The 16,872-nt window shown below is 41.8% G+C and overlaps 1 protein-coding gene across 1 annotated transcript in view; it reads right to left on the bottom strand.

The window, feature by feature from the left end:
* The window catches only part of LOC100375115 (tetratricopeptide repeat protein 21B-like), a 79,092-nt gene that overhangs the window by 5,697 nt on the left and 56,523 nt on the right, over positions 1-16,872 (bottom strand). The window contains exons 25-29 of the mRNA XM_085494607.1: positions 15,801-15,962; positions 14,092-14,155; positions 12,622-12,747; positions 8,159-8,272; positions 6,988-7,098 (exon numbers count right to left, since the gene is read on the bottom strand). Coding sequence (XP_085350733.1) covers positions 6,988-7,098; positions 8,159-8,272; positions 12,622-12,747; positions 14,092-14,155; positions 15,801-15,962 — 577 coding nt within the window. The remainder of the gene's footprint in view (positions 1-6,987; positions 7,099-8,158; positions 8,273-12,621; positions 12,748-14,091; positions 14,156-15,800; positions 15,963-16,872) is intronic.

Genomic DNA, 16,872 nt, shown 5'->3' with positions numbered 1-16,872 from the left:
CTTTTTTTAAATGAGCTGCTGCAATGCTATTGGTCAAAATGCTTTTTTGAGATGAACTGCTGCCATGCTATTTGTCAGAATGCTTTTTTGAGATGAGCTGCTGCCACGCTATTGGTTAGAATGCTTTTTATGAGATGAGCTGCTGCCATGCTATTGGTCAGAATGCTTTTATGAGATGAGCTGCTGCCATGCTATTGGTCAGAATGCATTTTTGAGATGAGCTGCTGCCATGCTATTGGTAAGAATGCTTTTTTGAGATGAGCTGCTGCCATGCTATTGGTAAGAATGCTTTTTTGAGATGAGCTGCTGCCATGCTATTGGTAAGAATGCTTTTTTGAGATGAGCTGCTGCCATGCTATTGGTAAGAATGCTTTTTTGAGATGAGCTGCTGCCATGCTATTGGTCAGAATGCATTTCTGAGATGAGCTGCTGCCACGCTATTGGTCAGAATGTATTTCTGAGATGAGCTGCTGCCACGCTATTGGTCAGAATGCATTTTTGAGATGAGCTGCTGCCATGCTATTGGTCAGAATGCTATTTTGAGATGAGCTGCTGCCACGCTATTGGTCAGAATGCATTTTTGAGATGAGCTGCTGCCATGCTATTGGTAAGAATGCTTTTTTGAGATGAGCTGCTGCCACGCTATTGGTCAGAATGCTTTTTTGAGATGAGCTGCTGGCATACTATTGGTTAGAATGCTTTTTTGAGATGAGCTGCTGCCATGCTATTGGTCAGAATGCATTTTTGAGATGAGCTGCTGCCATGCTATTGGTTAAAATGCATTTTTGAGATGAGCTGCTGCCATGCTATTGGTCAGAATGCTATTTTGAGATGAGCTGCTGCCATGCTATTGGTCAGAATGCATTTTTGAGATGAGCTGCTGCCACGCTATTGGTCAGAATGCATTTCTGAGATGAGCTGCTGCCACGCTATTGGTCAGAATGCATTTTTGAGATGAGCTGCTGCCACGCTATTGGTCAGAATGCATTTTGAGATGAGCTGCTGCCATGCTATTGGTCAGAATGCATTTTTGAGATGAGCTGCTGCCATGCTATTGGTTAAAATGCATTTTTGAGATGAGCTGCTGCCATGCTATTGGTCAGAATGCTATTTTGAGATGAGCTGCTGCCATGCTATTGGTCAGAATGCATTTCTGAGATGAGCTGCTGCCACGCTATTGGTCAGAATGTATTTCTGAGATGAGCTGCTGCCACGCTATTGGTCAGAATGCATTTTTGAGATGAGCTGCTGCCATGCTATTGGTCAGAATGCTATTTTGAGATGAGCTGCTGCCACGCTATTGGTCAGAATGCATTTTTGAGATGAGCTGCTGCCATGCTATTGGTCAGAATGCATTTTTGAGATGAGCTGCTGCCACGCTATTGGTCAGAATGCATTTTTGAGATGAGCTGCTGCCACGCTATTGGTCAGAATGCATTTCTGAGATGAGCTGCTGCCATGCTATTGGTCAGAATGCATTTTTGAGATGAGCTGCTGCCATGCTATTGGTTAAAATGCATTTTTGAGATGAGCTGCTGCCATGCTATTGGTCAGAATGCTTTTTTCAGATGAGCTGCTGCCATGCTATTGGTCAGAATGCATTTTTGAGATGAGCTGCTGCCACGCTATTGGTCAGAATGCATTTCTGAGATGAGCTTCTGCCACGCTATTGATCAGAAGGCTTTTTTGAGATGAGCTGCTGTCATGCTGTTGGCCAGAATGATCTTTTGAGATGAGCTGCTGCCATGCTATTGGTCAGAATGCATTTTTGAGATGAGCTGCTGCCATGCTATTTGTCAGAATGCTTTTTTGAGAAGAGCTGCTGCCATGCTATTGGTCAGAATGCTTTTTTGAGATGAGCTGCTGCCATGCTATTGGTAAGAATGCTTATTTGCGATGAGCTGCTGCCACACTATTGGTCAGAAGGCTTTTTTGAGATGAGCTGCTGCCATGCTATTGGTCAGAATGCTTTTTTCAGATGAGCTGCTGCCATGCTATTGGTCAGAATGCATTTTTGAGATGAGCTGCTGCCACGCTATTGGTCAGAATGCATTTTTGAGATGAGCTGCTGCCATGCTATTGGTCAGAATGCTTTTTTCAGATGAGCTGCTGCCATGCTATTGGTCAGAATGTATTTCTGAGATGAGCTGCTGCCATGCTATTGGTCAGAATGCATTTTTGAGATGAGCTGCTGCCATGCTATTGGTCAGAATGCATTTTTGAGATGAGCTGCTGCCACGCTATTGGTCAGAATGCATTTTTGAGATGAGCTGCTGCCATGCTATTGGTCAGAATGTATTTCTGAGATGAGCTGCTGCCATGCTATTGGTCAGAATGCATTTTTGAGATGAGCTGCTGCCATGCTATTGGTCAGAATGTATTTCTGAGATGAGCTGCTGCCACGCTATTGGTCAGAATGCATTTCTGAGATGAGCTGCTGCCATGCTATTGGTCAGAATGCATTTTTGAGATGAGCTTCTGCCACGCTATTGGTCAGAATGCATTTCTGAGATGAGCTTCTGCCACGCTATTGGTCAGAATGCATTTCTGAGATGAGCTGCTGCCATGCTATTGGTCAGAATGCATTTTTGAGATGAGCTTCTGCCACGCTATTGGTCAGAATGCATTTCTGAGATGAGCTGCTGCCATGCTATTGGTCAGAATGCATTTCTGAGATGAGCTTCTGCCACGCTATTGGTCAGAATGCATTTCTGAGATGAGCTGCTGCCATGCTATTGGTCAGAATGTATTTCTGAGATGAGCTGCTGCCACGCTATTGGTCAGAATGTATTTCTGAGATGAGCTGCTGCCATGCTATTGGTCAGAATGCATTTTTGAGATGAGCTGCTGCCACGCTATTGGTCAGAATGCATTTTTGAGATGAGCTGCTGCCATGCTATTGGTCAGAATGTATTTCTGAGATGAGCTGCTGCCATGCTATTGGTCAGAATGCATTTTTGAGATGAGCTGCTGCCATGCTATTGGTTAAAATGCATTTTTGAGATGAGCTGCTGCCATGCTATTGGTCAGAATGCATTTCTGAGATGAGCTGCTGCCACGCTATTGGTCAGAATGTATTTCTGAGATGAGCTGCTGCCACGCTATTGGTCAGAATGCATTTTTGAGATGAGCTGCTGCCATGCTATTGGTCAGAATGCTATTTTGAGATGAGCTGCTGCCACGCTATTGGTCAGAATGCATTTTTGAGATGAGCTGCTGCCATGCTATTGGTCAGAATGCATTTTTGAGATGAGCTGCTGCCACGCTATTGGTCAGAATGCATTTTTGAGATGAGCTGCTGCCACGCTATTGGTCAGAATGCATTTCTGAGATGAGCTGCTGCCATGCTATTGGTCAGAATGCATTTTTGAGATGAGCTGCTGCCATGCTATTGGTTAAAATGCATTTTTGAGATGAGCTGCTGCCATGCTATTGGTCAGAATGCTTTTTTCAGATGAGCTGCTGCCATGCTATTGGTCAGAATGCATTTTTGAGATGAGCTGCTGCCACGCTATTGGTCAGAATGCATTTCTGAGATGAGCTTCTGCCACGCTATTGATCAGAAGGCTTTTTTGAGATGAGCTGCTGTCATGCTGTTGGCCAGAATGATCTTTTGAGATGAGCTGCTGCCATGCTATTGGTCAGAATGCATTTTTGAGATGAGCTGCTGCCATGCTATTTGTCAGAATGCTTTTTTGAGAAGAGCTGCTGCCATGCTATTGGTCAGAATGCTTTTTTGAGATGAGCTGCTGCCATGCTATTGGTAAGAATGCTTATTTGCGATGAGCTGCTGCCACACTATTGGTCAGAAGGCTTTTTTGAGATGAGCTGCTGCCATGCTATTGGTCAGAATGCTTTTTTCAGATGAGCTGCTGCCATGCTATTGGTCAGAATGCATTTTTGAGATGAGCTGCTGCCACGCTATTGGTCAGAATGCATTTTTGAGATGAGCTGCTGCCATGCTATTGGTCAGAATGCTTTTTTCAGATGAGCTGCTGCCATGCTATTGGTCAGAATGTATTTCTGAGATGAGCTGCTGCCATGCTATTGGTCAGAATGCATTTTTGAGATGAGCTGCTGCCATGCTATTGGTCAGAATGCATTTTTGAGATGAGCTGCTGCCACGCTATTGGTCAGAATGCATTTTTGAGATGAGCTGCTGCCATGCTATTGGTCAGAATGTATTTCTGAGATGAGCTGCTGCCATGCTATTGGTCAGAATGCATTTTTGAGATGAGCTGCTGCCATGCTATTGGTCAGAATGTATTTCTGAGATGAGCTGCTGCCACGCTATTGGTCAGAATGCATTTCTGAGATGAGCTGCTGCCATGCTATTGGTCAGAATGCATTTTTGAGATGAGCTTCTGCCACGCTATTGGTCAGAATGCATTTCTGAGATGAGCTGCTGCCATGCTATTGGTCAGAATGTATTTCTGAGATGAGCTGCTGCCACGCTATTTGTCAGAATGCATTTCTGAGATGAGCTGCTGGCATACTATTGGTTAGAATGCTTTTTTGAGATGAGCTGCTGCCATGCTATTGGTCAGAATGCTATTTTGAGATGAGCTGCTGCCATGCTATTGGTCAGAATGCTATTTTGAGATGAGCTGCTGCCATGCTATTGGTCAGAATGCATTTTTGAGATGAGCTGCTGCCATGCTATTGGTAAGAATGCTTTTTTGAGATGAGCTGCTGCCACGCTATTGGTCAGAATGTATTTCTGAGATGAGCTGCTGCCATGCTATTGGTAAGAATGCATTTTTGAGATGAGCTGCTGCCATGCTATTGGTCAGAATGTATTTCTGAGATGAGCTGCTGCCATGCTATTGGTCAGAATGCATTTTTGAGATGAGCTGCTGCCATGCTATTGGTCAGAATGCATTTCTGAGATGAGCTGCTGCCATGCTATTGGTCAGAATGTATTTCTGAGATGAGCTGCTGCCATGCTATTGGTCAGACTGCTATTTTGAGATGAGCTGCTGCCATGCTATTGGTCAGACTGCTATTTCTGAGATGAGCTGCTGCCATGCTATTGGTCAGAATGTATTTCTGAGATGAGCTGCTGCCATGCTATTGGTCAGAATGTATTTCTGAGATGAGCTGCTGCCATGCTATTGGTCAGAATGCATTTTTGAGATGAGCTGCTGCCATGCTATTGGTCAGAATGTATTTCTGAGATGAGCTGCTGCCATGCTATTGGTCAGAATGTATTTCTGAGATGAGCTGCTGCCTTGCTATTGGTCAGAATGCATTTTTGAGATGAGCTGCTGCCATGCTATTGGTCAGAATGTATTTCTGAGATGAGCTGCTGCCATGCTATTGGTCAGAATGCATTTCTGAGATGAGCTGCTGCCACGCTATTGGTCAGAATGCATTTTTGAGATGAGCTGCTGCCACGCTATTGGTCAGAATGTATTTCTGAGATGAGCTGCTGCCATGCTATTGGTCAGAATGCATTTCTGAGATGAGCTGCTGCCACGCTATTGGTCAGAATGCTATTTTGAGATGAGCTGCTGCCACGCTATTGGTCAGAATGCTTTTATGAGATGAGCTGCTGGCATACTATTGGTTAGAATGCTTTTTTGAGATGAGCTGCTGCCATGCTATTGGTCAGAATGTATTTCTGAGATGAGCTGCTGCCATGCTATTGGTCAGAATGTATTTCTGAGATGAGCTGCTGCCACGCTATTGGTCAGAATGCATTTTTGAGATGAGCTGCTGCCATGCTATTGGTCAGAATGTATTTTTGAGATGAGCTGCTGCCACGCTATTGGTCAGAATGCATTTTTGAGATGAGCTGCTGCCATGCTATTGGTCAGAATGCATTTTTGAGATGAGCTGCTGCCATGCTATTGGTCAGAATGTATTTCTGAGATGAGCTGCTGCCATGCTATTGGTCAGAATGCATTTCTGAGATGAGCTGCTGCCACGCTATTGGTCAGAATGCTTTTTTTAAATGAGCTGCTGCCATGCTATTGGTCAGAATGCATTTTTGAGATGAGCTGCTGCCATGCTATTGGTCAGAATGTATTTCTGAGATGAGCTGCTGCCATGCTATTGGTCAGAATGCATTTCTGAGATGAGCTGCTGCCACGCTATTGGTCAGAATGCTTTTTTTAAATGAGCTGCTGCCATGCTATTGGTCAGAATGCATTTTTGAGATGAGCTGCTGCCACGCTATTGGTCAGAATGCTTTTTTTAAATGAGCTGCTGCCATGCTATTGGTCAGAATGCTTTTATGAGATGAGCTGCTGGCATACTATTGGTTAGAATGCTTTTTTGAGATGAGCTGCTGCCATGCTATTGGTCAGAATGTATTTCTGAGATGAGCTGCTGCCATGCTATTGGTCAGAATGTATTTCTGAGATGAGCTGCTGCCACGCTATTGGTCAGAATGCATTTTTGAGATGAGCTGCTGCCATGCTATTGGTCAGAATGTATTTTTGAGATGAGCTGCTGCCACGCTATTGGTCAGAATGCATTTTTGAGATGAGCTGCTGCCATGCTATTGGTCAGAATGCATTTTTGAGATGAGCTGCTGCCATGCTATTGGTCAGAATGTATTTCTGAGATGAGCTGCTGCCATGCTATTGGTCAGAATGCATTTTTGAGATGAGCTGCTGCCACGCTATTGGTCAGAATGTATTTTTGAGATGAGCTGCTGCCATGCTATTGGTCAGAATGCATTTCTGAGATGAGCTGCTGCCACGCTATTGGTCAGAATGTATTTTTGAGATGAGCTGCTGCCATGCTATTGGTCAGAATGCATTTCTGAGATGAGCTGCTGCCATGCTATTGGTCAGAATGTATTTCTGAGATGAGCTGCTGCCACGCTATTGGTCAGAATGCATTTCTGAGATGAGCTGCTGCCATGCTATTGGTCAGAATGCATTTCTGAGATGAGCTGCTGCCATGCTATTGGTCAGAATGCATTTCTGAGATGAGCTGCTGCCATGCTATTGGTCAGAATGCATTTTGAATTCTCACCTGATTATGTTGTAAACATTTTTTCAATAACTCAGTTGCCATATCGTATTTACCAGACTGTATATACACGTCAGCCAATAACAACCAACTCTTTTCAAATTCTTCCGCGTCCTGCAATGTGACATGAGGTCAAAGGTCATTCATAGCTACCAGTAATAATTAGCAATGATTTTTTTTCTTTGTGTCCAAAACAGAAATCAGAAGTTTCTGAGCTTAAATCAACACAAGGTCAAAGGTCAGATTTACAGTTAATAATTATCTGTAAATTTGTTTTCCCCTTCAGTGTTCAGCTTTCTGAACTCAAATCGAACTAAGACCTGATAAATTTTTTCAGTGTTCATAGGTCGTTGCACTATGATGTCTTTTGTTTACATTGATGCGAACCAGTATGTGACTTTATATGCTCCTCACTGATCAACACGAGCATGCAATTTCTGTAACACTGTTATTTTATTAACACACACACACGCACGCACGCACGCACGCACGCACGCACGCACGCACGCACGCACGCACGCACGCACGCACGCACGCACGCACGCACGCACGCACGCACGCACGCACACGCACACGCACACGCACACGCACGTATATTTAAAAGAAAGGCAACAATGCCATTATTTTATCTCTGGGCATTGACAATCGGTTCTTGCAAACAAGTCAAAACGTAAACAAAGCGATTGTCTATTGTCAGGGCAGAGCTAGGTCACAAGGTGTTCTATGTTGCTAAGATGGGTACCACTGTACCATGTATTTCTATGGGCTCTGCGCGCGCTGCTGTGGAACGCCGGTTGAAGAGCCGGTGAAAATATCTAAATTAGACTCAACTTTAAAATAATCCTGAGCAACCGAATGTATATATGTTGCACATGTAGGGCTAATCTTGTTACACTGTTCAGGGGACTCTCAACAACCATCGCTAAGTACAGTTTTCTGCGAGTTCTCGGCCTTTGTTTTCACTGTTATGGTTGCCAGGCGGTAGAAAATGCCTGGATGTCCCCCCCCCCCCCCCCCCCCCCGAGGATACAACCAGCTAGGTGGTTTTGCCATGTGTTTTAGTCTCATCCGAAACATGTATGTGTTTTTTAATCGTCATTTAATTAATTAATTAATTTAGCGAACTGAAATCCTGCAACTCTATTATACAGAATTTATTTTCACGTATACTTACTACCGAGTTCCAGTTCATTTTGGCGATTCTCTTCAGTTGATTTCTAGCTCTAGGAGTTTGTTTTAACATCATATAGGCTGTTGCCATTCCGAGTAATGCCGGCACATGGTCTCTCTGTCATAAATAAGATGCAGTATTCAATAAGATAAAATAGAATTTTATTTGGAGCTGTCCAAGAATGACAACAAAACAACATTCAGGACAACAAAACAAAACAGAACTATAACATATCAAGAATATAGAATGTAAATGCAACAGAGGGGATGCGGCTTCTATTAGAGCATCATGAGAGAAATGGTGAATTTTTGGTTCTCAATTATTCAAAAAGAATGGATGCGACTTCTATTAGGGATGCGGCTTCTATTAGGGATGCGACTTCTATTAGGGATGCGGCTTCTATTAGGAATGCGGCTTCTATTAGGGATGCGACTTCTATTAGGGATGCGACTTCTATTAGGGATGCGACTTCTATTAGGGATGCGGCTTCTATTAGGGATGCAACTTCTAATGCAGATTTTACGGTAGTTAGATGTACAGGGCTGCAAGGAATCTAGATCTATGGTCTTTGATGTGACAGTTATTACAATATAAAATGTAATGTTTCTCATCCCCTACATTGCATTCATGGAGATTACATACATTGTAGCCTGTTTTCTTTCAAAATATCTTTATTGTCTACCGGATTCAATGAGAAGAGAATGTGCGAAAGTTCTAAATTTAGTATAAGCTATTCTATGATTTTTATTTATAATTTTATTTAAATACTGTTCAAATTCAAATTAATATAATTTGTAGATCACCCAATTAGAAACATAGAAATATGACAAGAAATTATGTAAAAAATAATTTTATGTGCCTGTCCAGGTTTAAAGTGTTTCTCAGGGGAATACATGTCATGACAATTCTTGGAAAGATGAAGAAAATAAACCATTGTTTAGCAAGTATCTTTGGGTCAGTCTCAATCTAAAATGAGCTGTATATAACTACCACCTGAATGTAGTGACCACAATTGACCTCACAACCATGAGTGTGAACACAACCACGAGTGTGAACACAACCATGAGTGTGAACACAACCACGAGTGTGAACACAACCACGAGTGTGAACACAACCACGAGTGTGAACACAGCCACGAGTGTGAACACAGCCATGAGTGTGAACACAGCCATGAGTGTGCATGAGTGTGAACACAACGATGAGTGTGAACACACCCACGAGTGTGAACACACCCACGAGTGTGAACACACCCACGAGTGTGAACACACCCACAAGTGTGAACACAACCACGAGTGTGAACACAACCACGAGTGTGAACAAAACCACGAGTGTGAACACAACCATGACATGAGTGTGAACACAACCATGACATGAGTGTGAACACAACCATGAGTGTGAACACAACCATGAGTGTGAACACAACCATGACATGAGTGTGAACACAACCATGACATGAGTGTGAACACAACCATGACATGAGTGTGAACACAACCACGAGTATGAACACAACCACGAGTGTGAACACAACCACGAGTGTGAACACAACCACGAGTGTGAACACAACCACGAGTGTGAACACAACCATGACATGAGTGTGAACACAACCACGACATGAGTGTGAACACAACCATGACATGAGTGTGAACACAACCATGACATGAGTGTGAACACAACCATGAGTGTGAACACAACCATGAGTGTGAACACAGCCATGACATGAGTGTGAACACAACCACGAGTGTGAACACAACCACGAGTGTGAACACAACCACGAGTGTGAACACAACCATGACATGAGTGTGAACACAACCATGACATGAGTGTGAACACAACCATGACACGAGTGTGAACACAACCATGACATGAGTGTGAACACAACCATGACATGAGTGTGAACACAACCATGACATGAGTGTGAACACAACCATGACATTAGTATGAACACAACCATGACATGAGTGTGAACACAACCATGAGTATGAACACAACCACGAGTGTGAACACAACCACGAGTGTGAACACAACCACGAGTGTGAACACAACCACGAGTGTGAACACAACCACGACATGAGTGTGAACACAACCATGACATGAGTGTGAACACAACCATGACATGAGTGTGAACACAACCATGAGTGTGAACACAACCATGACATGAGTGTGAACACAACCATGAGTGTGAACACAACCATGACATGAGTGTGAACACAACCATGAGTGTGAACACAACCATGACATGAGTGTGAACACAACCATGAGTGTGAACACAACCACGAGTGTGAACACAACCACGAGTGTGAACACAACCACGAGTGTGAACACAACCATGACATGAGTGTGAACACAACCATGAGTGTGAACACAACCATGAGTGTGAACACAGCCATGACATGAGTGTGAACACAGCCATGACATGAGTGTGAACACAACCACGAGTGTGAACACAACCACGAGTGTGAACACAACCACGAGTGTGAACACAACCATGACATGAGTGTGAACACAACCATGACATGAGTGTGAACACAACCATGACATGAGTGTGAACACAACCATGACATGAGTGTGAACACAACCATGACATGAGTGTGAACACAACCATGACATGAGTGTGAACACAACCATGACATGAGTGTGAACACAACCATGACATGAGTGTGAACACAACCACGAGTGTGAACACAACCACGAGTGTGAACACAACCACGAGTGTGAACACAACCATGACATGAGTGTGAACACAACCATGACATGAGTGTGAACACAACCATGACATGAGTGTGAACACAACCATGACATGAGTGTGAACACAATCATGACATGAGTGTGAACACAACCACGAGTGTGAACACAACCACGAGTGTGAACACAACCATGACATGAGTGTGAACACAACCATGACATGAGTGTGAACACAACCACGAGTATGAACACAACCACGAGTGTGAACACAACCACGAGTGTGAACACAACCATGAGTGTGAACACAACCATGACATGAGTGTGAACACAACCATGACATGAGTGTGAACACAACCATGACATGAGTGTGAACACAACCATGAGTATAAACACAACCACGAGTGTGAACACAACCACGAGTGTGAACACAACCACGAGTGTGAACACAACCATGAGTGTGAACACAACCACGAGTGTGAACACAACCATGACATGAGTGTGAACACAACCATGACATGAGTGTGAACACAACCATGAGTGTGAACACAACCATGAGTGTGAACACAACCATGAGTGTGAACACAACCACGAGTGTGAACACAGCCATGACATGAGTGTGAACACAACCATGAGTGTGAACACAACCATGAGTGTGAACACAACCACGAGTGTGAACACAACCATGACATGAGTGTGAACACAACCACGAGTATGAACACAACCACGAGTGTGAACACAACCACGAGTGTGAACACAACCATGAGTGTGAACACAACCATGACATGAGTGTGAACACAACCATGACATGAGTGTGAACACAACCATGAGTATAAACACAACCACGAGTGTGAACACAACCACGAGTGTGAACACAACCACGAGTGTGAACACAACCACGAGTGTGAACACAACCATGAGTGTGAACACAACCACGAGTGTGAACACAACCACGAGTGTGAACACAACCATGACATGAGTGTGAACACAACCATGACATGAGTGTGAACACAACCATGACATGAGTGTGAACACAACCATGACATGAGTGTGAACACAACCATGAGTGTGAACACAACCATGAGTGTGAACACAACCACGAGTGTAAACACAGCCATGACATGAGTGTGAACACAACCATGAGTGTGAACACAACCATGAGTGTGAACACAACCACGAGTGTGAACACAACCATGACATGAGTGTGAACACAACCACGAGTGTGAACACAACCACGAGTGTGAACGCAGCCATGACATGAGTGTGAACACAACCATGAGTGTGAACACAACCACGAGTGTGAACACAACCACGAGTGTGAACACAACCACGAGTGTGAACACAACCACGAGTGTGAACACAACCATGACATGAGCGTGAACACAACCATGACATGAGTGTGAACACAACCATGACATGAGTGTGAACACAACCATCCATGAGTGTGAACACAACCATGAGTGTGAACACAACCATGAGTGAGAACACAACCATGAGTGAGAACACAACCATGAGTGTGAACACAGCGTTCGGTTCGATTCACGTTCAATACGCGTTTAATTCATGTACAATTGAAACGTCCATTGAAATACTTATAGGTTGATCCCCACTTTTCCTCCACAAAATATGCTATATATAAACTTTTGTGTAAATTATAGATATTTCAATTTGTACGTCAATCAAACGCAAAATGTATGTGAATCAAACGTGAATTGAACGGAACGTTGTCTTCACACTCGTCTCACAACCAGTTGATATGTATATACTGTTTGTTGATTTGTTCTTACTTCATCAGTGGCTATCTCCATAAATGCCGACAATGCTTTCTCAATACTAGGCTTTGATTTGGTTGCCATAGTGGCATAATTCTCCAGCACAGTGTGCTTGACAGATCCTGGTTTTGGCTTCAGCTCCTGTTGAAAGTAAACAAATAAAAACAAATATAAACTGTCTTGTTTACGTACATGCCATGTTATTTTCGCTTGGAATTAATTTTTGCTATTTTTGCTGAAGTGATGATTTAGTGAAAATAAAATCCAGCGAATATACCTTTTTTCCTATATTTTACATTCAACTTGCCAAAAATCAGTGGAAATAAATTCCATACCAAAAAACACTCGAAAAGTCTTTTCAGCAAAAATTAATTCCAGCTAAAATAAAGTATGTCACAGTAGAATGTTTTCCGTTCACTGCATGATCCCGAATTATGTGTAAAATCAAATGTATACCGGTAAACCAGATAAACAAAGGTTATAGTTTTAGTTACAACAAAATATCGTGTGAGAATTAATATTTTGTTGCTTAAAGGGGAACCGCTCAATTCCATGGATTGCACCAAAGAATCATGGGACACTATTGTTTATGTTGTTTACAAAGTTAATCTATCTTTAATTATCCATTGTTATTTTAGTCCAGAAAGTAAATTTGTCGTGAGATTAGGCTTAACTGGAAGGTGCCCCTTTAAGCATCTTTCATTTCAACCTTTTCACCACCAGACTTTCTTATAAAAATTTGTCCGCACTTATTTTCGTATATTCTACAATATTTCTGGAAATGAATTTTTGAGCCAATAGACAAATTTTGAGTAAATTTTCAGAGTTTACTCAAAAATTAGTTTTAGTCCCAATCTTCTGAAGGAAAGTGCAGACTATAAATGGGACTATTTTGTGTAATTGTGATGAAAAAAGTAAACTGGTGGTGAAAAGGTTAGACATATTGTCGCATACAACTTATGTACCACTTCCGTGTGAATGAGAATGTTCTAGAACCGTACTGTGTCTGGGTGGAATTTTTAGAAACTGGTTGAATAGGTAATGGAACATTCTAGAAATTTGTAGTAAGTTCCAGACTCATTATGTATGCTGATGTAATGGTCTATTTATAGACAGTGTGGGTATATATAGGGGAGTTGTTCAGCACTGAGATCAGATCGGAGATCTCGTTGAATTGTATTGGAGTTTAAGTATCTAGTTATTGGAGTAGTGGAGTTTTACAGCGTTATTGTACTTGATGTTTGCAGAGTATAATACCAGTACCAGTTGAAACCTCATCTGTTGGCTCCGTGTTCGTATTTTATCATCGCCGCCAGGGAAGTCTTTATGTTACTGTTGCCATTTTGGTATTCGAACCAGCACACCTGTACTATACCAATTACAGTAATATTACGTTGCGTGTGACGCATACAATAATGCTAGTAAACAGTAGACTAAAATTGCTGTATGGTACAGGAACACAATGTTATGATATATGGTACATACTTTGAGTAGTTTTTCCGCTGTCCTGACTGCAAGTGCTTCTGAATCCTGTCTCTCTGTTGAATTACTGTGGGATTTCAAGCAGAAATGAAAATATTACAAACAAGTATTACCGGTAGACACTCTTCCTATCACCTAGTGTTTGTCAGTGTTCTACATGGTTCAGAGTTCAGTGATCTCATGTAAGGGCCTTAAAAATATTTATCTAGTCAATGTGCACGCTACCCAAAAAAGTACAGGTCATTTTTTTTTTATTTATTAAATGCACGCAATATAACCATTGACCTTGGATTGACTGTGATAGAATATTTTATTTTCAGAAATATTCTGACTAGTCAGTCAATTTCAATCAAATCATAAAACAACCCGACATGTAATAGTAACCATAGTAACCAATCATGTGTGAATAAATTGAACCAAGAACGATTAACCTTTTCACCACCAGATTTTTTCCACCAAATTTGTATGCACTTTTTTTCCTATAATCTTCAATATTTCTGGAAATGAACCCTTATTTTGAGGACAACAAACAAAATTTGAGTCAAGTTTCAGTTTTCACCCAAATTTTTAAAAATATTTTTGTCCAAATTTTCTGAAGGAAAGTGCAGACTATAAACAAGACTATTTTGTGAATTTTTGATGAAAAAGGGGGGGGGAACTGGTGTTGAAAAGGTTAAGAAATGATTCATGACATGTTTACATTTTGCAGAGAATATATATACAAGACAGAATTCATTGAAAAAAACACATGGACACATTAATGCATTAAACCTGTCAAGAAACAAACTGCTTTCAAACTTGTCACTGATAGCATAGTGGGGTTGTTGCATCAGAATCATGATCAGTAGACCCAAGTTCAAACACCAAACAGGGACGACCCCTACCCTGGACGAGAGTGCCACAGACTCGATGGAAAGGCTAATTCAACTGGCAAAGGTTCATTCACTAATAAATGCGACAATTGGGGAACATTAGTTAAAGGGTGGTGGTCGTCACACCACATTTGATATGGGACTCATTGTTGTATACAATGCATGTAAAAATACATTGCTTACATGGAATTAGAACACATGCTACACGATGACCAGTGACCAGGTCCACAGGTGCTTGGTAGACGTTAGGATAGCACAGTAAAGGGTGGCGGTCGTCGCACCACGTTTGACATGGGACTCATAGTGACGTATACAACGCTCGTAAATACACTGTTTACATGAAATTATAACACACGCTACATGACGATCAGTGCTGTTTAAGGTCCACAGGTGCTTGGTTGACGTCAGGATAGCACAGTAAAGGGTGGCGGTCGTCGCACTGTGCATGCACAATTTTTTTTCCCACAATCCAATGCGCTCTTTCAATGAAAATCATGAGTACAAGTTTTCTCCACTAATTACCGATGAAGACTTCTTTGATTTCTTCCAATCACCAAAAAAATTAACTAATTAAAGCTTAGTAACGTCTCAGTCTGTACTCATTGGTCGGCGCAACAGTCAAACCCGCCATCTTTGTTTATACGAGACCCATATCTTGCGCATGTGTGGTGCAACGACCACTGCCCTTTAAATTGCCATCATCAGCCCTATCATGTCATCTAAAACATGAAAATGGCTTCTGTGGCAAGCTGCTTTCTGATTGGTCTGACTGCAAGGTATTAGATTTGGGTAACCAATCAGGCACAATCTTGTAAGCAACTTCACATATTTATACCATACCTCATATCACCATCTACATTGTCAAAGACTTCACCACCAACTGTCTCATTATCAGGATTCAAACATATTTCTATCATGTTCTCAAGCGCAGGTTGTCCCCAGTCACTGTCTTTACGTGCCATGTTAAAATGTTTCAGTGCTGTATTAGCATCACCTATATACCTGTAGTGGAAATATAATATGCGCATAAATAATTAGGCTTCACAGTTAGGGGTGCCAATGCAACAGAATTATTATTATGTTAGGGGGCACTATATTTTTGGGATTGAAAGGTATTTTTTTTTATCCCCAGTCACTGTCTTTACGTGCCATGTTGAAATGTTTCAGTGCTGTATTAGCATCACCTATATACCTGTAGTGGAAATATAATATGCGCATAAATAATTAGGCTTCACAGTTAGGGGTGCCAATGCAACAGAATTATTATTATGTTAGGGGGCACTATATTTTTGGGATTGAAAGGTATTTTTTTTTATCCCCAGTCACTGTCTTTACGTGCCATGTTGAAATGTTTCAGTGCTGTATTAGCATCACCTATATACCTGTAGTGGAAATATAATATGCGCATAAATAATTAGGCTTCACAGTTAGGGGTACCAATTCAACAGAATTATTATTATGTTAGGGGGCACTATATTTTTGGGATTGAAAGGTATTTTTTCATCCCCAGTCACTGTCTTTACGTGCCATGTTAAAATGTTTCAGTGCTGTATTAGCATCACCTATACACCTGTAGTGGAAATATAATATGCGCATAAATAATTAGGCTTAACAGTTAGGGGTGCCAATGCAACAGAATTATTATTATGTTAGGGGGCACTATATTTTTGGGATTGAAAGTTATTTTTTTTATCCCCAGTCACTGTCTTTACGTGCCATGTTAAAATGTTTCAGTGCTGTATTAGCATCACCTATGTACCTGTAATGGAAACATAATATGTGCATAAATAATTACAGTCTTCACAGTTAGGGGTGCCAATTCAACAGAATTATTATTAAGGCTATATAAAATGTGCATAAATAATTACAATACAGTCTTCACACTTAAACGATTGAAAGGTATTTTTTTGTC

The sequence above is a fragment of the Saccoglossus kowalevskii genome, chromosome 20 (assembly GCF_978046115.1).
Source record: "Saccoglossus kowalevskii chromosome 20, keSacKowa6.1, whole genome shotgun sequence".
NCBI lineage: Eukaryota > Metazoa > Hemichordata > Enteropneusta > Harrimaniidae > Saccoglossus > Saccoglossus kowalevskii.
This window is presented reverse-complemented; position numbering and strand designations above follow the sequence as displayed.